We start from the raw sequence: 23,835 nt of genomic DNA, 5'->3' as shown, positions 1-23,835 counted from the left end.
CATGATGAAATCCTGTCTCTACTAAAATTAACCAGGAGTGGTGGTACATGCCTATAATCTCAGTTACTTGGTAGGCTAAGGCAAGAAAATCACTTGAACCCAGGAGGTGGAGGTTGGAGTGAGAGGAGATCATGCCATTGCACTCTAGCCTGAGTGACAGAGCAAGACTCCACTCAAAAAAAAATAAAAAGACTTGTGAAATACAAAATTACTAATCCTAGCATGATCCTGATATTGGAAGTATAATAGTTGAATCATCAAGTCATTCACTGTCTTTTCCTAAGTCACACAGTAATAGATACTACACCATCACCAAATTTGAAATTTTATTTTCTCTAAGGAAATATAGAGAGGCAGGGAGATGAGATCTTTTTTCTCTACGTGAAGTCCAACTAAGTTACTTCCTTTTGGTTTTGGCTACCAATGTGACTATTTCATTAACTTGAAAGAGTAAAATTGTAAAAAAAATTGTCTTTAATTCATGTGAATAAGTGAGGAAAAAAAAAATCCTAGTAACTCATTGCGTGTGTGATAATTATTTGCTATGCCATGTTTAAAGGCAAAGGGTAAAACATTTAGAACACTAGTTCTCAAATGCTTTGACCTGGGGACACATGAGAAACACACACTAAAATAATGATTTTCTTTGGCTGTAGTTAGGGGGTGTGAGGAAGCTGTGTGGAAGACTTTGGAATTTCAGTGAAATGCTGTTCTTGATCACTCAGAATATACCGTTTCTTTCATATAGCAAGTAATGCTAAGACAGAGCTAAACACAAAGGATGAGGGGACAGCTTACTAAGATCAGATATTTTGCAAGAGTCTTATGCACAATGAGATGTATGTGAGAGACTCCATATTTTCTCTCATTGTTTTGTTTAGTTTCTTCTTTACTAACAGATTATAAACCAAACAAGTGAAAATAAACATGCTGTGAAAATGTAACGTACAGTGACTGATTTTAACTGTCTTTTCTTCTTTCTTTCTCTTCCTTTACTTCATTTTCTCTGTTTGTAAAGTAAGTGGAGCCGATGAATCATCTTCTAGAAACAGCAAGAGTGGTGAGTCATTTCTCTGAAGTATGTGGCATTTCACCCACAAAAAGCATTTAACCCATGATTACCCCTTAACTGTTAATGATAACATTTTATTTGTTCTTTTATTTCAATAAATTTACTCAACATTATTATTGTGTGGAGAAAAAGATTCTGACAGGTTATCCACAGAACTATACCTAGATGATTAGTAGTTTTCTTTTTGTTTTATGTTTGGGAGTTTCACTTGCCTTTAGTGCTACAGCTGGAAGTTAATTTTGGAAAAACATTCTTTTGACTTTCTTTTCTTAATTCTGCTACAATTACCATGTTTGTTGTTTATATTTTAGGTTCGCTTATGTATTACAAATCCAAATATCTAAAACAATTCCATTCAGTTTATGCCATTGGTAATGACAGAAACAAAACAAAATGAGACTATATATGTTTTCTAGGTTGTTATATTTTATAAAAAGTAAGTGGACTTTTTTCTTCATTTTACAAGAGTGTCGCTGGGCAGGGATGTTCCAATAGTTCCATTACCAAAGTTAGGAATACAAATGTAAATTAAGAAAAAAAAATAAAGCCAGATTTTGTATAATAATCTTATTCCTTCTCAGCTGATGACATAAATATGGTATTAGAAAGTTAGTCAACATCTGTCAAGATCAATTTGCAATAATATCAATCAAGTTAACTTGTTAGCAGATAACTAATTTTCAACATATACATATGATAGTAAAAACATATATTGACAATTTTCTTAAATATTTAGATTAGACGATTGTCCTACTTCAGGATGTGTTGACTTCACTGATATTGGCATTGAGAATTTAGAATGTAATATTAAATACTGCCAATCTTTAGAAAATATTTCATTAACTTTCTAAACTTTATGTATTTTACCTGAAATATCTATGAGGAAAAGAGGGAAAAGAACAAACCACTAAATGCAGCAAAAACTGAGCCATAATGTTTTGAGAGTTTACACTTGCGTGCTTTAATGGAAACATTATATAATATTTTGTAGGGTTTCATGAAGAATGAAAATGAACCACTATGGAAGTTACCAGAACCAATTTTCCTTCCTTGTATTAGGTGGGACATTTCTTATGGAATGTGTTCTGTAATAGTTGCTACTCCATTCATCTTTTCATTTTATAGGTCTAGATCCTTGTTTTGTTGTTCAACTAGTCTATAATGTCAAAGATCTATTTGTATCAAAATTTATATATAACTGATCTATAGTACAGTTGGTACATATAGTTTTATATAACTAATTCTATTTAAAATATTCATGTAGATAGGCCTTCTAATGTCAATGCTTTTACTGAACGTCATAATGATCAAATTTTTGGCATTGCTATATTCAAAATTTTGAGCCAATCTGTAACTTTATTTCTTCCATATTTCTTATTTATAGCAACAAGCTATATCTAGGCACAAAAGTCTTTTACTTTTGAAGGCAAGAAAAATATAAATAGAAAATTATTTGGCACTGCATAATGTTAAAATTTACAAATATATGTTATTTCTCTATTGTCACAAGAATTCTAGTGGGTAGACAATTTAGATAATGTTCCTATATACAAAAGTAAAAACAACTAGGCATGGTGGCTCCTGCCTGTAATTCCAACTCTTAGGGAGGCAGAGGCAAGAGGATAGCTTTAAGCCCAGGAGTTTGAGACCTGCTTGTGCAATATAATGAGACCCTAATCTCCACAAAAAAGGAAGGGAAAAAAAAAGACAATAAAAGTGAGAGGAGGTTCAGAAAAATTACATATGTCCTTAAAATCACAGAATAATAAGTAATGGAGCTGAAATTCAAATGTAAGATTTTGTTTGTTTGTTTAGATTTGAAGGTGACATACTTTTTATTCTACAACTATTTTATTTAACTACAAAATTGTGCTAATAAGTGGCATTAGGATTGGGGCAGATGTATGCTCTAAAATAAAATAAAATAAAATAAAATAAAAGTGCAAAATAAATATCTCCTCTGGAAATAAAAGGGCAAAATAAAGAGGGAGAAAATCAGCCCTTCCATTTTTTTTTCTTTGTAATGCCAGTTGAGTTGGTTTAGAGAGTAGTTTTGCAAGACTTGTTTCACTTTGTTTTTGGACATAGCTGAACCAAGTACTTTAAACAGAAGGCAGCCAATTACTAACTTCTGGTTGCTAGGTGTGGCTTCCTTTCAAATCCTATAAAATCAGAAGCCTAAGTCTCCACTGCTAGTGTGAAATTTTCAGAGAAGAATTTCTCTTCAGTTCTTTGGAAGAAGGTAGAGATAAAGGTAAGTCTTGGTTCTCCTTTTAGTTAGTTTTTGTTGTTTTGAAAACTTTTCTCATGACTTTTAAATGTTACTGCTTCTACAGGATTTATGGTTAGTTGCATTTAACATGATAAATCATTCCTAAATCTGTAGAATTATATTGGATATTTATATTTTAGGAATCACAAATTACAATGTTTTTGTTCTACTTAAGAAATACAAATAAAAATATAATAAGTTTGCTTAACACTGGCTCATTGTATTCGTGGTAAGTTACTATGAGAAAGAAAGAGAGAATGCGCTTTTCTTCTGGTAGCCTTAAAAGAATGTGTTTTTCCTTTCCTTCCCCTTGAAATATTTCTTCCCAAGAGCTGTGAGTGTTTTGTAGAGAAATCATGAAGGGGGCTGCTTTTTGGGGGCAAGAATAAAAGTTGCAGGAGTGGGTTACAGGGAACTGTTTCTAAATAGTAGGACTCATAATTTATTTTCCTCTTTTGTAAGGAAACAAGATAGATTCAGACCTCAAAGTGGTAATCATGGCCTTCGTAATAAACATTTTAAAATATATGTTATGTTTGCTTATGCTATTGAAAATAAGAAGGTCCGCTTATTACTTGTTTCATTTAAAGAGGGTGTGGCCACATTCCTTTTCTTGTAGGCTCTGTGTCATATACAGGCTTTTCAAGTGCTGGCTGGAAAACCTAAGGGGAAGGGAAATACTTACTGGGTAGTGTCAGATACATTATCCTAGGGGAATGTCAGTGAGGCCCTCTAACAGCTATTTCACTTGATTGTTGCATGAGATAATGGCCATAAAACTCCTTAGAAAAGCACAAAGCAAAACTAAAGAAGAGTGTTTACTGGTGTTGGATGTATTTGTAAAAGTGAGATTACAAATCACAATCATGTATCTGGTTATTTTTCCTTACACATGTTCCTTCAAGGATTTTTCTGTTTGTTCATTTTAAGTGTTTATCAAACACTCTGATTTCTCATGTTCAATGCTAGCTAATTAACAAGGATGGACTTTTTCTTGCCTTGGTTATGTCTAAAAGAGTGAATAAACTTTGAAAAAGTAACGTTGCCCTCTTTCCACAGGAGTGTATTTTGGTAGCTGTAAGAGAATGCAAATTGCAAATAACTCCAATGTGGTAAAATGTTGGTTTCATAATTCTGAAATGGCCTCTTCTCCAAAAATAACATTACCACTCTAGCTCCAGGCTCAACCACATCTGGCACATAGCCAACATTTAACAGCTGTTGACAAAATAGTTAATAATAACATTATTAAGGAACCAGTCAGAGTTTCATGCTTATTAAATACTTTTTCAACCAAAAGGTCTGCAAAGGTTGACTTCTGAATATGACGTTAGCTCTCTCTAGACCTATTAATTTATGACATTTAAAATCAGAGCTAAACCAGTGGACTTTTATTTTTCAATGATAAACTATAAACAGTTTTTTGAAGTCAACTATTTCCTTTTCCTTTAAAATTGGACAGCATTTCATCAGGAAGATCAGAACAGATCCAGTTTATACAATGCCTTCCTTCATTATGCTAATTTTCTTCATCTTCGTCTACTTGAAGTAAAATTTAAGATTGGGACTCAGAGCTGTAAATGGATCTGAGATACTAATTATTTCAACATTGCTATCTTACAAATGAAGACCCTCTGGAGAAGCTAAATGTTTTTCTTGAGGTCAGATTGCCAGATAATTAAGGACCAGTATACTTCAATTTGTATTTTATATCCTATTGTTGTAGGTAGAGAATGTTTGTTAAATTAGTGTAGATATGTTTTTTAAAATATTAGCAATGATACACTATATTCATTAAATAATACTTATTTAATCCTAAATTCCAGGCATTTTGCCAGGGATTGGAAGTACATACATAATGAATATTATATTGTTTGTATGTTAGCACAGGTCTCATGGCCTGCTACTGGGGAATATAAAAGCCAAAAGAAAGTGATAATACAGAATGGTGGGGCTGGTGTGGGGGGAAGTTAGGCAGAGCATGGAAGGTCACTGAATCCAGTGCTGAGGAACTAATGAAGGCTTTCCAAAAGACCTGTTAAGGTCAATGCTGAGGCCTCACTTAGAAGCAGCAATTAGTTAGGCAAAAGGAAGTGAATGTGGAGGAGGAACAAGCATTCCCGGCAAGAAGAACATCTTATTGAAAAGCCCGGAAGCAAAACATGCATGAGACTAACTTTCATAAATTGTGTTTTTGTTAAGTCATGCCATTGTGTAGTCTTAATTGCCTTCTCTCACCAGGGAAGGTGTGGGAAAGACTTGTGAAATATATATTTGAGGAAAAACTATGCACAAGGCAATGCATTTAAAAATAAACTCCCTAAGGCTAGGGTAAAACCTGCCATGGTCTGCGTGAGTTGAATGTTAATGAATTTGATTCTCAGGTGTGAGCTATTAAAGAGATCATCAATCATGTTGTTTTCTTTTTGTCGCTAATTTAAAAGAATAACACTTTGGTTTTCTTTCCCTTTTTCTTTCTTTTTTTTTTTTCTTGCTGTGTCACCTAGGATGGAGGGCAGTGGTGTGATCTCAGCTCACTGTAGCCTCCACCACTTCCTGGGTTCAAGCAACTCTCCTGTCTCAGCCTCCTGAGTAAATGGGACTACAGGTGCATGCCACCATGCTGGCTAATTTTTGTATTTTTACAAGGTACAGATTACTTGAGGCCAGGAGTTCAAAACCAGCCTGGCCAACATGGCGAAACCTTAGATACAAGGTTTTACAATGTTGGCCAGGCTGGTCTTGAATTCCTGGTCTCAAGTAATCTGCCCACCTTGGCACCCCAAAATGCTGGGATTATAGGCGTGAGCCACCGCACCAGGCCAAAATATATAACGCTCTGAAATCAAAAGGGACGGATTTATGTCTCCATTCTTGCCACTACTAGCTTGAAGACTGCCTGAAAATAATACTCAGTTTTCCCAGACAGAAACTGAAGATAATGATGAAAGGCTATTATTGAAGCAAGGGTTAGTCATTGCTGTTACTATCATTGCAAAACTCTGATGGTCCTAGATTGTAACCAGGAAGATATAATAAACCACAAAACTCAGCTTCCTCTGTCACAAATTCTAGAGATAGCCTTTCATGAGGCTGAGAGATAGAAAAATGAAGGGGGTTCTCTCTTAGGACACATGAATATACAAAAAAAAAGCTACTCTTTAGAAAGCTACACATTCAAATCATAGATAAGCTGACATTGGTAGGCAGTGCATGTTCACAAAAGACCATTAATTAGAAGAAATGTGAAATATTGTTAATTTCCTTATGGATTAGCCTATGTAAATAGCCATTTTCACCTTCAATGAGCTCATGCTAAGTACTGAAATAAGCTTGTTTTTTGAGCTTATTGCTGGTTAGCTGAAATCTGTATTGAGCTAAAATAAGTTGTTAGAACGGGCTCTTTAAAATCTATTGCAAGGTTTATACACTATGAACAAAAAGAAAAAAGAAAACCTTTGGTGAACTCATTTGGCTTAGGCAGGTTTTCATGCAGAGCGTAGGTATTGCAGAGTCAGAATGGTTTACTAATAGAATTTGGCTAATATATATACATATATATATGGTATTTGTTAGATGTATTGTAATTATTCAGAAGTTCAGTTAATATGTGCAGTTGGCTTTGGGCTCTTAACCAGCTGTATGTGATAAAATCTGTTTCCTTTAGAGCAATTTCTTATATCCTGCCTTGATGCTCCTGTCTTTAATCTTTGCTAAGAGCTGGTGGTGAATTTGGCTGAATTTAGATTCTGTTTTCCTCTAATTGATTTCCTGAAGAAAGTTCTCTAAATTGGCTGCTATTCTTTCAAGACTATGCTTTTATTCTATCCAAATACTTCAGGCTAAAATGTAGGAACTTAGAAGATATAAATCACAAAGCTATCTCCTCTAGGCGTGCTCTCTCTGTCAAATAAGTGACTCAAACGACTTATTTTTGTTATCTTGTATTATGTAGTAATACAGCTTTTCCTAGGCTTTCTCTGGCTTTTTTTTTTTTTTAATTGACATTATTCAAGTATTTTTTAGAAGTAAAAAAATAAACTAGTAAAGTTTTCTTAAAGTTTATTTTGAAGTTGTCAGAGTCACCTTTAATAGTGGACTGAACAATAGTTCTTGTTTTGCTTTCTGGTTTTTTTTTTTTTTTTTTTTTTGGAGACAGAATTTCACTCTGTTGCCCAGGCTGTAGTACATCTCTGCTCATGGCAACCTCCGCCTCCCAGGCTCAAGTGATTCTTCTGCCTCAGCCTCCCGAGTAGCTGGGATTACAGGCGTGTACCTCCACGCTCAGCTAATTTTGTATTTTTAGTAGAGATGGGGTTTCTCCATGTTGGTCAGGCTGGTCTTGAACTCCCAACCTCAGGTGATCCACCCACCTTGGCCTCCCAAAGTGCTGGGATTACAAGAGTGAGCTACTGCGCCTGGCCTATTATGCTTTATGTTGAAGTTTTTATTTGCTAATTGAAAGGAATGGATTGAATGAACATGTTTTTATCCGTGATGGAGTAGTACTTTGCCAGTGATAAATTATAACACTCATTTTGATGATTCTTCTTTATTGAGGGTTTGGATGAGATGATGGAAATTGAAATTTTGAATGCCTGAAACTGCTCGAATTGCTTTTAAAAAGTTTTGGGTGTGCCAATTAAGCAGTTGGAATATGAAATTCCCTGTGGCAACCGCAATTGCATCAGACTATACTGTAAAGGGAACTAAAACCTTGTGCAAAATTGTACGTTGTTACTTTACCTCAGGAAACAACTTTAAATTTATCGATTACTGGAGGGAAGAGAATCCTTTAAATGAATGCAAAAAGTATTGGTTCTTCTCACAGATGACAGAATAGTAATTAGAGCAATCCTGTGAGAGTTAAGTGGAGCTGGTGTCTGCTTTGGATATTATTTCCTTCATGCATTCAATGTTATTACTTGGAACTCCAGTTATTTTTTTTAGCAGGTGTGAATTGAAAGGGTTTGTCTGAACATGCTGTTAAGGAATCAGTTTATGGGTTTTACTCCTCATAAGTCATTTATCTTCATATCAAGAATTTAAAACTGCCAAGATTATCCTCCCAACATCTATCACAAACATTCGTGAGAGTAGTCTCTAGAGGAGTGAAACAGAATGGTATGGATAGACAGATCAGTGTAGACCTGGAGCCAGGCCTCCGAAAAACATCCCCAGACAAAATGATCTGTGATGGCTTTTTTTCTGTGTTTATGGCCAAAACAGAAAATACTTTAATTTTTAATATACTTAAGATCTTAAAAATATATGTCTCATTAAATAAAAATATTGCCAAGCCATGATAGCAATTCAAGAAATTTCCTTTAAGATAGAGTTTGCCAAAAGAACAAGCATGTTACAATTTTACCTATAGGTATCCCGTTAGAACAAAAAACCTGGTATGAAATAATCCTTTTCTGGGTTTTTTGTACTGGGTGGAAAAATATGTAGGAGTAGTATTTAGACAGTGAGGATAGCAATTACTTCAATGCTGAATAATTTTATACCAAGAAATATAAAAGGAAACTAAATTATTCAGGGAGAAATATCACCTGGATATCTTTTTAAAGATAAAATTTTAAATCCGAATTCACTTGTACAGATTGTCACAGATTATTTTACCTCATAAATGTAATCATTGGCCAGGTACGGTGGCTCACATCTGTAATCCCAGCACTTTGGGAGGCTGGGGCGGGTGAATCACCTGAGGTAGGAGTTCAAGACCAGCCTAGCCAACATGGTGAAACCTTGTCTCTACTAAAAAATACAAAAATATAAAAATAAAAAAATTAGCCGGGCTTGGTGGCGGCTGCCTATAATCCCAACTACTCGGGAGGCTGAGGTAGGAGAATTGCTTGAACCCAGGAGATGGAGGCTGCAGTGAGCTGAGATTGCACCACTGCACTCCAATCTGGGCAAGAGAGCAAGACTCTATCTCAAAAAAAATAATAATCATCATCATTAAGCTTTTCCTCTAGCAATTTCTTTTGTACAGGTTTTCATTAATTCTACATAGATTGTCTAATGGTCTACTAAAAGATGCTCTAGTGTTCTATCTTGTCTATCTGTTAGCCATTCTCCAAGATACAGGAGGAATGATCTTTCTGAAATAGAAGTGAAACCATGCTGTTTTTAAAAAAAATTAAGGTTTTCCTAAAGCTTTGTGGAGACATTTAAACTTCTTGGTTCAGCTCTGCCAACATTTCTTGCTCCAGACAACTTTCTTCAGCTTCCCAAATATGACAAGCTTCTCCCCATTTTGTGCTCTTTAACTTTTCTGCCAGGGTAATCTTGATGCGTTTCAAAAGAGGCTTGGATCAGCCAGGGCCTACTCTAAGAAGTTTCTTTAGCCTTTGTGTTTTCCCAGGGAGAGCACACACTAGCTTTAAGTCCTAAGGGTACTTAAGATGATATTTCAATGTTTTTGTGCTCTCAGTGCTTGGCATATGGTGGGTGGTCTATAAATTTAAAACAATGTAGTGAACCACAAACTCCTCTCTTTAGCCTGTGTGCTTACTTGTAGTAGTTGTCTGATCCCTAAAGTTTAGAACTGAATAGGCCAAGAAAGAGCTCAGTTTCTGGGAGGAGGGTATGGTTTCATTTTAAGGATAAATACTTCCTTTAAAAACAAACTTACGTCTTACATTTTGTTATGCTTCTAAGTGTAATTAATCCTGGAAAGTAAGAGCAAGACTACTCTTTAATGCTGCTCCTTATGTATGTAAGAGGTGAGGGAGAGGTTGTGTGTGGTACATTTGTTTTTTAAAAGCATCTACCTGTTTTCTTTTCAGACACTTTTTTAAAAATGGCAATGGTATCAGAATTCCTCAAGCAGGCCTGGTTTATTGAAAATCAAGAGCAGGAATATGTTGTAAGTAGAGTAATAATAAAATGACCACTACAATATTGAAATAAAAATCAATATAAGTAAATGGCCATTAATTTATTTCTCTCTCATTGTTAGCAAACTGTGAAGTCATCCAAAGGTGGTCCTGGATCAGCAGTGAGCCCCTATCCTTCCTTCGATCCATCCTCGGATGTTGCTGCCTTGCACAAGGCCATAACGGTTAAAGGTAACATGTTTCCTCAAAACGGTTCCCTCCTGGACATTTCAGAATGGCTATTTGCACGACTGTCAAGAAACAGACATGTGCAATGGAAAGAATTTGGTTCATTTTGAAGATAAAAAAATTTCTTTGCCCAATGAAGACATAATTCTCTTAACACTTAGGAAATTGTGTTCAAATCAGTGGAATCTCTGCTGCTATAACAGATATTACTAGCTTGTTTCTAGCAGAAACTCGATGCTGAAATTAACACCTCTGCTCACATATAAAGTTGGAACTAGGATCAAACACTGCAACATGGAGAACCAGGAGAAGTTAATTGTCTCTTCCTTTCTCACTTGAATGAAATATCATTCTCCCAGGTGCTTCCTTGATATGTTGTATAGCATTGATTTTCTAGGCTGATATATAATTTATATTTCTTAGTTTGTTAAGAAGTTCATTCAGAGCACATAGGTAATGAATTACTTTATGCCAATTAAAGATGAAGAAAATTGATTTTAAAAGCTGTCTTCCCTTTATTTCCAGGTGTGGATGAAGCAACCATCATTGACATTCTAACTAAGCGAACCAATGCACAGCGTCAACAGATCAAAGCAGCATATCTCCAGGAAACAGGAAAGGTAAGTTAGAATGGTAAATTTAGATATTTAATTTCAGTATATTTATACTTAAACATGGATTCAGAAGCACAGTTACCTCATTCTTTAAGTTTCTAACCACTGTTTTTTCATTTTTTTTTTTTTACATCTATGATTGGGATTGCAGTTTTTATCCACTTTGTTGCAACTGAAACAATTTTATCAAATTTCCTATTTTTCTACACTAGTCGTCATGCTGTATATTCTTTGCAGATGTGGTGTTCTGGGGACAAATTTTTAATTTGAAGATAAACATCAAGATTGCTATTGGCAATAAAGAATATAGTCTCACTGTAATGTGCTAATATTTAAACTGAGCTGTTTAATGCCTAACGATATATAATTCAACTTTAAAAATAAGCCTTATGTCTTTTATATCAAATATGAATAGTTCTTTTTGAAACAATGAAATTAGAAAACATAATTTCAACATCTGATTATACTGTTCATTTGAGATGTACAAATCTCAAAGATTGGAAACACAAATATATTATTTTAAAAGTAATTTTACTACTGTTTTCTGTTAGCACACAGTCCTCTATGTTTTAAAATTTGTGATTTTGTGATTTCTCCCCTGTATAAAAGATTATGAACCCTATCCATTAAAAAGTTATCAATGAACAGTAAATTTTGATCTAATCTCTCTAGATCTAAAAGACTAAGATAATGTTTCAAAATATTTGGTGCACTTTGTATGTGAAGGGAAGAAGCTCTAAAAGATGGCTGGGTTTAGGGAACAGTTGTACAATGACCTAAAGTCAGTAATATCACATTTTTTAACCTAGCATGTTACTTATTAGATGCCCTGATTCTAATCTTTTTTTTGTAGCCCCTGGATGAAGCCCTGAAGAAAGCCCTTACAGGTCACCTTGAGGAGGTTGTTTTAGCTATGCTAAAAACTCCAGCGCAGTTTGATGCCGATGAACTTCGTGCTGCCATGAAGGTAAATAGTCCAATTTAAGCAAACTCCTTTCCTCAAGAGAATGTATTGGGCAAATCACTTACACTTATGTTATCTTCAAAATCTAGTACAGTGCAAGTCAATCAGTGAAAGTTTGAAGAATAAATTAATAACTCAATGAAGGAATTAATATATACATGAAAACATAAATGTTGGCACTATAACACCTTCTATGTCATGTCACTGTATGAGTCATATATTTGCATTTTTATTTTTACCCAAAATATTGATGATAAACCTGTTTTGTTTTAGAGCAATGTAATAGATAGTACTTATTGCAATTATTAAATATTGTAGGTGAAATTTACTAAATGACAGAGTTGAACAAAATTTTGGAACACCAAAAATGAGTTGATCTCTTGAATAAAGATTTTTTTTTCTACATTTATCCTTTTTTTTCTCTTCAAATAGGGCCTTGGAACTGATGAAGACACTCTGATTGAGATTTTGGCATCAAGAACTAACAAAGAAATCAGAGACATTAACAGGGTCTACAGAGAGGGTAAGTTGTAATGTACAACAGTCCAAATGCCTTAGTTGAAAAGGAATCTGATATACTTTCTTAAAATTAAATGTGTATGTTAATTATGGCAGCTTTGGAACCTCTACATACAAAAATGTTTCTTTATTGTTTGGCACATGTCTATTAAATGCTGTTACCAGGCAACACACGTTGCTAGGTTGTTGACAAGGGAGATGGTATACCAATCTGCATCAAGCTTGTGTTTTAATAGAAAATGATCCTCTAGGATAAATGGCTGCATACAATTATAATGGAAACTTGAATTCAGAGCATTGAATTTAAATTTTTTTCTGAAAAACATTTTTCTGTTATTCTGGAATGCATTTAATAAAAATGTCTCAATGCCATTTATTTTGAAAAAAGTTTAACAAAATAAATATTTTAACAAAATGTTCTTCATTTGTTCTTGAAAAAGTAAAGAATTGAGTGCTTATAATTCTCTGTTGGAAACCTTAACTTTATTGTTATGAACATAAGCAACTCACTTTTTGTCTTTTGTTAAATTCGTGAGAATAAAAGACTAGTTTAGCTTATTTTATGTCTTCAGTGAAGCATCTCATTTAAATGACATGCTCAACACTGAAAAGAGCTTAATTGCAAGTCTGTTACCATTTTCCTTTTCTCATTTCCCTGAGCTGCTGGCTTTTTTGCTTTCCCAACCGAATATGTGGCACATAGAAGATCTTTCTGCTTGATTCTCATATCAAGCATGGAGAATACAATAGCTTTCGCATATCGTTTTTAACGGAATTTAATAAAAGAATAAAAATAAGGACGCTTTTAAACCTCATTTTCTTATTGTATCAATAATAATCAATTATTTTTTTGTTTGATAAAACATAGCTCATAAAATAAATGTTCATTTTTTCTTCATTATGCCAAGATATAAGCCAGTGATAGCTTATTAAATTGCCCAGTTTCAAGTTGTTTTACTCCCTTTGCGTTGCTATAAGGAAATACTGAGACCAAGTAATTTATAAAGAAAGGAAATACTGTATAAGAAGTATGGGACCAGCATCTGCTTCTGATGAAGTCCTTATACTGCTTCTACTCATGGCAGAAAGCAGACAGAAGCAGATGTGTGCAGAGAGAGAGGGAGAGAAAAGGAAATGCCCGGCTCTTTTCAACAGCCAGTTCTTAAAGAAACTAGGAATGAGAACTCACTCACAACAAGCCAGTCATGAGCGATCTGCCCCCATTATCCAAACACCTCCCGTCAGTCCCCACCTTCAACAATGGGGATAAACTGCGATATGACACTTGGCAGGGCCAAACAAACAATATGAAAACCATTGCACTAGTCAATTATAAATTCAATTAACTTTTCCTATTGCAGTATTATTTTACATAGTTAAGTAGAAGTGTTTACACACACACAAATCATCAAACTACATTACTTATAAGACATTTATAGTTTTTAAACTAAATAATTTGCATTCAAGCAAGTACCTCCATTTTTGTTCTTTTAAACAATTATTTTATTTGTTCTACTGCTTAAATAATGCCATGTTATATTTCAGAATTAATTACTAATGTATGCCTATACAATTTATTAACAAAAGCTTTATGACTGTGAATTTTCAATCACAGTATTACATAAATTGCTCCCATTGCCTCATATGAAATAAATTCAATGATCCAAAAATTGACCTGCTCTAATTTTTCTCTTATTTAAAAATGATGATATTTTGCCACAGTGTTCCATAAATCATTGAACACTGTGGCATGGTGAATTTTCAACTAATTTAGAGATGTCAGATATTATTATGATTATTCATCACTGGTTTATTGTAAAATCTATTTTCCTTTTTTCTCAGAACTGAAGAGAGATCTGGCCAAAGACATAACCTCAGACACATCTGGAGATTTTCGGAACGCTTTGCTTTCTCTTGCTAAGGTACAACTCAAATCCTGTAGGAAATGCCTCTTGTTATATAAAGAGTAATTTTGTAGTCCATTTTGTGTTGTTATAAAGAAATGTCTGAGGCTGGATAATTTTTAAAGAAAAAATCGTTTACTTGGCCCGTGATTCTGATGGCTAAAATGTTCAAGATTGGGCATCTGTGTGTGGTGAGAGCCTCAGGCTGCTTCCACTCCTAACAGAAGAGGAAAGGGAGCTGGTGTGTGCAGAGACCACATGGCAAAAAAGCAAGCAAGAGAGAGAATGGGGAGGTGCCAGGCTCTTTAACAACAGCTCTGGTGGTCTCATGAACAAGAACTTATCCCCAGAGATATTAGTCTCTTCATGAGCGATCAGCCCCAGGACACAAATACCTCTCTTGAGGCCCTGCCTTTAACACTGGGATCAAATTTTAACATGGGGTTTGGAGGGGAAGAACATCTAAAACCATTGCAAGTAAAATCTTGGATCTGAGCTCTTTCTAGAAATGAGTAATAGAATATATTTTTCTCAAAGAATATTATTTATCTGAGTTTAAGAGAATTAAGTAAATCATGTAATTACATGCTAGAGAAGAGCTTACAATAGAATGGGATTTCTTTCAGGGCGACCGATCTGAGGACCTTGGTGTGAATGAAGACTTGGCTGATACGGATGCCAGGGTAAGCAAGTGCTTACAAAATACTGCTGCAGTCCACCTTCCTACCTTAGGTGGTGCTACCCCATGACGCCCTGTGAAAGCAAATCTAAGATCTTCTGAGAGACCAATGGCTTGTTAATGTTCATTTCCTGAATGAGGCATGCCTTTCTGTAGCCCAAGAGAGAAAAAAAATGTAGTCTTTAAGTTTTCAATATCTCTCATTCATAAACCAGAGAGAACTGGAAAAGAACGATATAAATTTGATTTGTCATTCCCAAGAATTGTTTGTTGAAAAAAATACTCTGAACTCTCATTGTACTAGGTATAAGAAGGGGAAAAGTAATTTTTTTATTACGTGTAATGGAAAGAGTAAACACATTTAATATTATTTTTAACAGAGAACATTGGAATGGTTTATAGATGTCAATTTATAATGCTAAAATATCATTGTAATGATATTAATAATATAGGATAAATTATAATAATATAGACTTTCTGACATACTGTTTTATATAGTTTCAGCGACATTGCTGGTTATTTATATACCAATCCACTGGCAACATAAGAAAAATCATACCATTTTAAGGCCTGGAATTTCCTCTTTAAACAAACAAGCAACAATAATTTGCATTATGCATTCTCATGGAACAGTATTCTCTAGATAATTCATGATGATGATTCACTAAGAATAGAGTTTTTGCGTATCTTCATCCACTTCTGCTATACCAGTACATTATCATGCACATAATAGGTACTCACTAACTTTTTGTTGAATAAATGCATACATATCAGATCAATTTGCTTGACAAGTGCAAAATAACTTTTATGTACCTTGGAGGTTTTATCATTTTAATAGAAATTGTGCAAACATATTAAAGAACAAGAATTAGCATTTGAATAATTGCCCATAATAAAAAATTCTTATTTGCTTTTGACACTTCTGAATTTACTTTCCATTTTAAGACTATCAGGGTTCTTACTACATATTTACGAAGGCTACATGGATTAATATGACTGAAGAGAATGATGGTAATTTACATTCCAAAGTTAATAGAGACTGCTTGTGACAATAGGGCAGGTATTATGTTTTCCATATATAAAAGAAAAAAAATCTATAGTTTAGTGAGGTTAAATTATTTGTCTAAAATGATAAGACTTTGAAATTGCACAGTCGGAATTTGAATCTAGAAATTCTAACATCAAAATGCAAGGTCCAGGTTATGGTTGAATTATTGATTTATAAGTAACATTTGCTGATAATTACTTTAAACAACATAGAGTAAAAAATCCTTTTAGAGAACCCCTTGGAGTTTTCTTGATATAGAGCATAATCTTAAAGCAATTTAGTTCAGCAAACATTTATTCTGCAAACATATATTCAGTCTCTAGTGTTTACAAGGTACCTTGAGAGAAACTGTGGAAGATATTTGACAAACAAAATAAGGTCCCCATCTTTAAAGAACTTGAAATCTTATTGTTGACTACCCTGATTGTACTTAGCACAAAGCAACTGCCTAGATAATCTTTGACGAGGTCTAATATTCTTGTGCAGATATCATTTCAGCAGATAGTGAAGTGTTTACTTTTGTGTTTCTTGACAGGCCTTGTATGAAGCAGGAGAAAGGAGAAAGGGGACAGATGTAAACGTGTTCAATACCATTCTTACCACCAGAAGCTATCCACATCTTCGCAGAGGTAACAAGAAATTTTTTTTCTCTGGAATCTGTTTATGGAAGATGTAATTTTCTTTTTCGAGGAAAAGTAAGAGAAAGTAAAAACAGAAGACTTTAGCAATGTCTCTCCTGTATCAAACGGCTATAGCATTCCTGATCCATTATTGTTATTTGCCCATTTGTCCAATTTTATACAGTCACTATTTTATGATATTAATACACATCTTGTGACTTGGGCATGTGGGATATCATTTCATTATTTTCACTGCTTTTAATTCCCTAAAAGATTTGGAATATATGTGGAAAAAAGACATGCATAACAGAAGAAATGAAATCAGAATGAAGAAAAACAAAACAAAAAACCCTCAGAGCTAAATGAAGAAAAAAATATGTAGATGCTTTGGAAAAACAACAAGACAAAAATCAGAAATAGGTCTGGCCTTTGAGCACGAGATTTAGCTCAGCCTCTCAGAAGCCAAGGCAATGGAAAAGTAATGATGATTATCTAAAGTTCATCATCTTATAATAGCATACTGATTTCTACTGTTAAATGTAAGAGAAATTCAGTGCCTAGGTCTTTATATAAGGAAAGATCCATTTGCTGTGGCTCTTAGAACTGCTGTAGGGAGTGCTATGGTTGTCAATCACATGCCATCTCTAATAACTGTCAACACTTGCAAATATTTTCCCAAAATATACAGGAATACCAAAATGGCCATGTGAGTTACATTCCTAGGAGAGGATTAATTGTGTAAATTGCTTTAAGAAGTGTAGCCGAAGTTGTTATTCTAAAAATTCCTGAGGCTTGATTTTGCTTAAGACTTTCTAAAGAAAAGAATGTTTTGTATATATCTTAGTTTAAATTTAATATTCAGTGTTTCAGAAATACACCAAGTACAGTAAGCATGACATGAACAAAGCTCTGGACCTGGAGTTGAAAGGTGACATTGAGAAATGCCTCACAGCTATCGGTACGTAGTTCTGTTGAAAGTGTTTTCTAACTAGAAGCTGTATTTTCAATGCTATTCCGTACTTACAAACGACAACAAAACCAATAAAACAAAACAACACAAAAAACAGAGGTAGTGTACCTGTTTCAAACAGAAGCAACATATAAGATTGGCAAAGTACTATAGCCTTCCTAACAACAGATATTATTCCCCTTTTCAAAAATACAGAGAGATAAACTATACTTATTGAGCACCTACTTATATCAAACAATGTACCAGGCTGGGGACACTGCAGAGGCAATTCAGAATGGCCATTGAGAGCATGGGATCTGGAAATAGATAAATGTCACTTCAAGTCCTGGTCTACTGCTTGTCAATAGTGCATTCTTGGGCAGGTCTAGGAGAGTCTGATTTGGTGGGTCTGAGTTGGCTTCTTAAAATCTATAGTTTTAGAAGAACTCCCCAGTTATCCAGACAACCATCAGGGTTGGGGAACCTATGTTCCCAAGCAGTTTTCTCACACATGACTATGCACTCGAATCCCCTGGAAAACTTGATTAAAATGCAGATTCTGATTCTGCAGGGCTGGGGTGGGACTTAGATTCTGCTTTTCTAACAAGCTCCCCATTGATGCCAATGCTGTTGGTCCACAGATCTCAACAAAATGAAGAACACTATGAATTGACGTGTGCTAGTATTATTTGGGTGCTGCTTTATATTTAAGGCCATCCTACCCCAGGGTATTTATTTATTCATTTTTAGGTATTTTTTGCAATAAGAGTTTTTGCAACTCTTATTTTAGATACAGAGGTACATGTGCAGCTTTGTTCTATGAGTGTACTGCACTCAGGTAGTGAGCATAGTACCCAACAGGTAGTTTTTTGACCATGACCCCTCTCTCGCTGCCCTCTCTAGTAGTCTGCACTGTCTGTTATTCACCAGGTGTTCTTTTTAAATGTTCTTATAATAACATAAATATTTATATAGCCTTGAATACCTACTGGTTTCTCCACTTCCAAGGAGAATATATGCAGGATAGCGCTAACTACTGAAGTTGCTGTTGAGATGTATTTAAGGTATTAAAAAAATGGTCATCAGGGGAAAGAATATTTAAAACCACCATCTAGAGAGTCACAAATACCTTCTCATAAGTTAACTGCCCTATATTGGGAGGTAAAGAATGGTGATGAGGGATAGAATCCTATTGACAGAATTCTCTATTTCCTGTTTCTTTCATATGCATATTTCTTTTTTTTGTGTGTGTCATGGTAAATACATCAACCAAAATTTGCTTCTCTTACAGTGAAGTGTGCCACAAGCAAACCAGCTTTCTTTGCAGAGAAGCTTCACCAGGCCATGAAAGTATGTACCATTCTACTTATATGCCCTGCTTAGAGGAAGAATTATTTGTAGAAAGAACAGAAAACCTGATATTGTTTGAAAATCACACATTTAATATCTTCCCATGAAAGAGAATCATTGTTCTATTCAATGGAAGATGTAATACACTACCTTCTTAGAATAAGCTTGTTAGATTTGGTGCATTGTTTTTTTACAGGTGAGATTGGAAAGCGAGCCTGTACATGATTTATGGCTCACTTGTGATTTGCTAAGAAACCTGTGTTACCACGGGAAGGGTGATATACTTTCTTTTTCAATGTGTAATTTAGTGGCCTACTTCCTCTACGGTTGTGAGTTTTATAATCTCACACTTTATGAGTCTGATTTGCAGTTTTTATTATTCTGTCTTTCATGCCACAGATTAATAGTTGAATCTTTTAAAATGTCATTCTATAATTAAAGAAGTAGGAAGATGTATTTGAGATCAACGATGTCACTTTACTTTCTGACATGCATGTTATTATACAAGGTACAACTTCTGTATTGATATTTTGAGCCCGCAAATGAATAGTTATGAAGTTATCTTCATTTTTTCTTTGCAACTCCAAAATAAAGAGGTTTTCAGAGAGAGAGAAAGAGAGAAAGATCTACTATTTGAATAATATGAAGGAGCATCTATGAAATGATGAACATGCTAGGCACTGCTCTGCAATTGTTAGCATAGCTGCTGCCCCCTTTCTGTGATAGTCTAGTGTGATATTTCACTGGGTAATGATGAATACCTGGTGCCATGGAAGAGCAAAGTGGGACATATACTCCAGACTCTGGAAATCTATGTAGCACTGCTGTCAGTTAAACTACAGCCTGAGGTTTGAGTAGAAATGAGCCAGATAGGGGCAAGAGTGGAAGAGATGGGGGATAAAGCAAGGATGGTCCCGGTGGAAGAAGTAATCCACACACAGGCTTGAAGGCAAAAAGTAACAGAACCTTTTCAAGAAAGTAAGTATAGAATGATGGTACACAGTGGGAGAGATGGTAGAATTAGGCAGGATATCATAAGCCCTAAAAAAGTGATTAGTTTCTATCACTTTCTTGTTTCTAAGAGCAATAGAAGATCACTGACGTGTTTTAAATAGATGGACTAGATGACTAGATTCGTAGTTTAGAAGTTCCCTTCATTTATAATTATTGGATAGTGTAGAGACTGGATGGTGAGAGACCAATTAGGAAGTTGTGACTCCTCTCTATACCTACTGCTAATGTAGAAGATTGTTTCTTTTTATTTCATTACCATTTCTGTAAGGGGTGTGTGTGTGTGTGTGTGTGTGTGTGTAGCTAGTTTCTCTAAAGAAATTATATGAAAGAGTAAGAAGCCATAACTTTAAAATTCATGTCCTTCAATGAAAGTATTTTCTGAATATGAGACGATTACCATCATTTGTTTTGGCCAGGGTGTTGGAACTCGCCATAAGGCATTGATCAGGATTATGGTTTCCCGTTCTGAAATTGACATGAATGATATCAAAGCATTCTATCAGAAGATGTATGGCATCTCTCTTTGCCAAGCCATCCTGGTATGTTGTGATTCCTCTAATGCCATCCCCACAAATGAAAATTCTTTTTGCAAGATCTTCAAAAAGAAGAGTTAACTTAATTATATCTATAAATTTAATATGTAAGATTAATTCAACATATTACAGTGTATAGTTCATGAGTAAATTGAACTTTTACTGGTAAAATCTACTAGTGAGTTCTCTACTGAAATACTAGGTACATTGTTCAACCAAAGTTATGGAAACATTTAGTTTCCCATGCATAAATTCAGCAAGCAAAATATTTTAAATAGACAGACTAGATGATTAGATTTGTAGTTTAGAAGTTCCCTTTAAATAGATGGACTAGATGATTAGATTTGTAGTTTAGTGTTTCCTCTAGGGTAGATAGACATTATGGTTTATTTTGCCATTAATATTGGTCAGAGGATTAGAAACTTCTTATTCAAAATATTTATCTTAATGTTATCACATGTAAAATGCTTAAAATTGATGTTCAAGTTATCTCATTAGAATGCTAAAAAATAAGACAACAAATAGTCAAGGGTTTTGGACTTATTGAAAGATAGATAACTATTTAAATTTAATTAATTATTAATATTAAATAACTAAAATCTACCCAGAAAACATGAGAAAATCACAGGCACTATACATTTCTCTTCTTCTAGTGAGTGAATCAGGTATTCCTTCACATACAATATGAGATTATATTGTGTTGTACTTATTTAATTCTGTGTGATATTTTATTCACAGAAAATAATGGCACTAACATAAAATTTAATTAATTGAGAAAAGTTTGTAATCTCAGTCTTGAAAGCTATTGTATTTTTATGCAATGATCAAGAAATATCAGTTATTTGCTATACATATTGTTTAATTAAATAAATGGTAATATATAATCTCATCTACAGCTGTCTAAAAATAATTCTATAATTAAAAAAAATTTAGACTAATTGTGGTTTTGAGTAACATTAACTATACTTTGCTTTTGAATCAACAGGATGAAACCAAGGGAGATTATGAAAAAATCCTGGTGGCTCTTTGTGGAGGAAACTAAACATTCCCTTGATGGTCTCAAGCTAAGATCCGAAGACTTTAATTATATATTTTCATCCTATAAGCTTAAATAGGAAAGATTCTTCAACAGGATTACAGTCTAGCTACCTACATTCTGAAAAATATAGTCTGTAAGCCATTTTTATATTATAACTCTGTATAACAGAGATAAGTTCATTTTTTAAAAATGTTTACCCCAAACCATAAAACCCTATACAAGTTGTTCTGGTAACAATACATGAGAAAGATGTCTATGTAGCTGAAAATAAAACAATGTTATAAGACGATTGGTGTGTCATTGACTCTTCTATTTTGATTTTCTTTTATGTGTAATTCAGTGGTTTAATTTGACATTAAAGATAGGAGCCTGAATTCTATATTATGATTACTTAATGAAATAGAGTTCACATTTTGAATTGAAGAAAATATTTATAGATTTTGAAGAGGGACACTACATTTTATCGTCTGTGTCCAGATTATTGCGATGGTGTCTCTGTATAATAAATCTATTGCACTAGCATAATAACAATTTGATATATTCTATATTTCATTAACTAGTATAAAGATGAAATGGCAAAACTCGTAAAAAGTTCTCGTGTTTGTTTTATGGTAATTTTATGTTTACTTTTTCTAAGAAACTTCCAAATTGTTCTCCAGAGTGGTAATACCATTCCACTTTACCACCACAAATCTAACACAAATCTTCAGTTTCTCCACATCCTTGCCAGCATTTGAAGTTGTTACTATTTTGTATTTTTAGCATTGCTTATTTATTATTCATTTATTTTTTGAGACAGGGTCTCACTTTGTCGCCCAGGCTGAAGTACAGTGGTGTGATCTCGGCTCACTGCAACCTCCACCTCCTAGGTTCAAGTGATTTTCCTGCTTCAGCCTCCTGAATAGCTGGGATTATAGGCACCCATCAACATGCCCAGCTAATTTTTTTTTTTTTTGTATTTTTAGTAGAGCCAGGGCTTCACCATGTTGGCCAGGCTGGTCTTGAACTCCTGACCTCAGGTAATCCACCTGCCTCCACCTCCCAAAATGTTGAGATTAGAGGCATGAGCCACCAGGCCCAGCTACTTATTTTTTATTTATTGTCAAATCTTGAAAATTCTTTATACATTCTAGATATTAGTCTTTCATCAGATATGTGGTTTGCAAATATTCTGTGTTAGTCTGTAGCTTGTCTTTTCATCCTCTTAGCAGGTTCTTTTATAGAGTAAAAGTTTTAAATTTTAATGACTTCCAATTTATAATTTCTTTTCCTTTTATTGTTGTTTTGCTATTATGTCTACAAGCTCTTTAACTCTAGGCCTTAAGAATCGTTCATGTTTTTTGCTAAAAATTTTATGGTTTTTGTAAATTTGTGATCCATTTTGAGTTGATTTTGATATAAAGCGAGAGACTTAGGTCATGGTTCCTTTTTGGTAACATTGTTATAAATGTCCAATTGCTCTTGCAGCCTTTGTTGTTTGTTGAAAAGGCTGTCCTTTATTAACTTGCTTACGCATTTTCATCAAAAAGCAATTGGACATATTTGTGTTGGTCTTTCTTTAATTTTTGATATTTATATTGAATGAAAATATAAAACCTTGCAATTTCTCATCCTCTATGAATAGACAATAGATATCAATTTAGTTAAGCTATTTATTTCAAGGGGAGTATCTTCCAGGGTACAAGCTCTTTTTTCAAAAAGGCATTGGGAAAAGTTACTTTCTTGTGAGCATCTTCTTACCAGGTAGAGCTGGATAAAGGTGGTGACAATTTATTCATCCACAAAAGACTTGGGTTGGCCATGGGATATTCTGATCACCCTGAGCTGCATTCAGAGTTAACCATCCTTCACCTGGTTGTAGCTTATTTGCCTTGATCACTGACCTTAACTTTTATCCACACACACCTGTCCCATGTATTATATGTTATAGTCATGATTACTTGGCCCACAGCATATTGGACAAATGGGTTGGCAGATATGCTGCCTCTTATGGTCTCTGGATTTTTTAAGTTCTGTTGTTATTATATACCGTATCTCCCTTGTGTGCTTGATTTGGAAGAAGTACCTTAGTGGGAAATTGGAGGGAACCTGCAGCTATTATATCAAGGCAGGATGAATTATCAAGATATTTTTGTCAGCACTATTCTAATAATAGGGGACAGGCGTTAATTTTTTTTTTTTTTTT

General features: G+C 34.3%; 1 protein-coding gene across 1 annotated transcript; it reads left to right on the top strand.

Annotated features, from left to right (window-relative positions):
• Positions 1 to 3,137: 3,137 nt before the first annotated feature.
• On the top strand, positions 3,138 to 21,937 carry ANXA1 (annexin A1). Its single transcript, XM_032290916.1, has 13 exons — positions 3,138 to 3,326; positions 10,139 to 10,218; positions 10,312 to 10,420; positions 10,943 to 11,037; positions 11,885 to 11,998; positions 12,428 to 12,518; positions 14,357 to 14,436; positions 15,045 to 15,101; positions 16,681 to 16,774; positions 17,628 to 17,723; positions 19,006 to 19,064; positions 20,495 to 20,617; positions 21,597 to 21,937. Exons 2-13 carry the CDS (start codon positions 10,153 to 10,155, stop codon positions 21,651 to 21,653), a joined length of 1,041 nt encoding a protein of 346 aa, XP_032146807.1. The 5' UTR covers positions 3,138 to 3,326; positions 10,139 to 10,152; the 3' UTR covers positions 21,654 to 21,937.
• Positions 21,938 to 23,835: the final 1,898 nt, after the last annotated feature.

Source organism: Sapajus apella, unplaced genomic scaffold, assembly GCF_009761245.1.
Source record: "Sapajus apella isolate SASKATOON/1434 unplaced genomic scaffold, GSC_monkey_1.0 scaffold24, whole genome shotgun sequence".
NCBI classification, from domain to species: domain Eukaryota; kingdom Metazoa; phylum Chordata; class Mammalia; order Primates; family Cebidae; genus Sapajus; species Sapajus apella.
This window is presented reverse-complemented; position numbering and strand designations above follow the sequence as displayed.

Bases quoted from the DNA above. Each gene is read 5' to 3' on its own strand.
- ANXA1 (XM_032290916.1), top strand. From the start codon at position 10,153: ATGGCAATGGTATCAGAATTCCTCAAGCAGGCCTGGTTTATTGAAAAT. The intron at 10,219-10,311 runs GTAAGTAGAGTA...TCTCATTGTTAG, and splicing joins ATCAAGAGCAGGAATATGTT to CAAACTGTGAAGTCATCCAA. The intron at 11,999-12,427 runs GTAAATAGTCCA...CTCTTCAAATAG, and splicing joins AACTTCGTGCTGCCATGAAG to GGCCTTGGAACTGATGAAGA.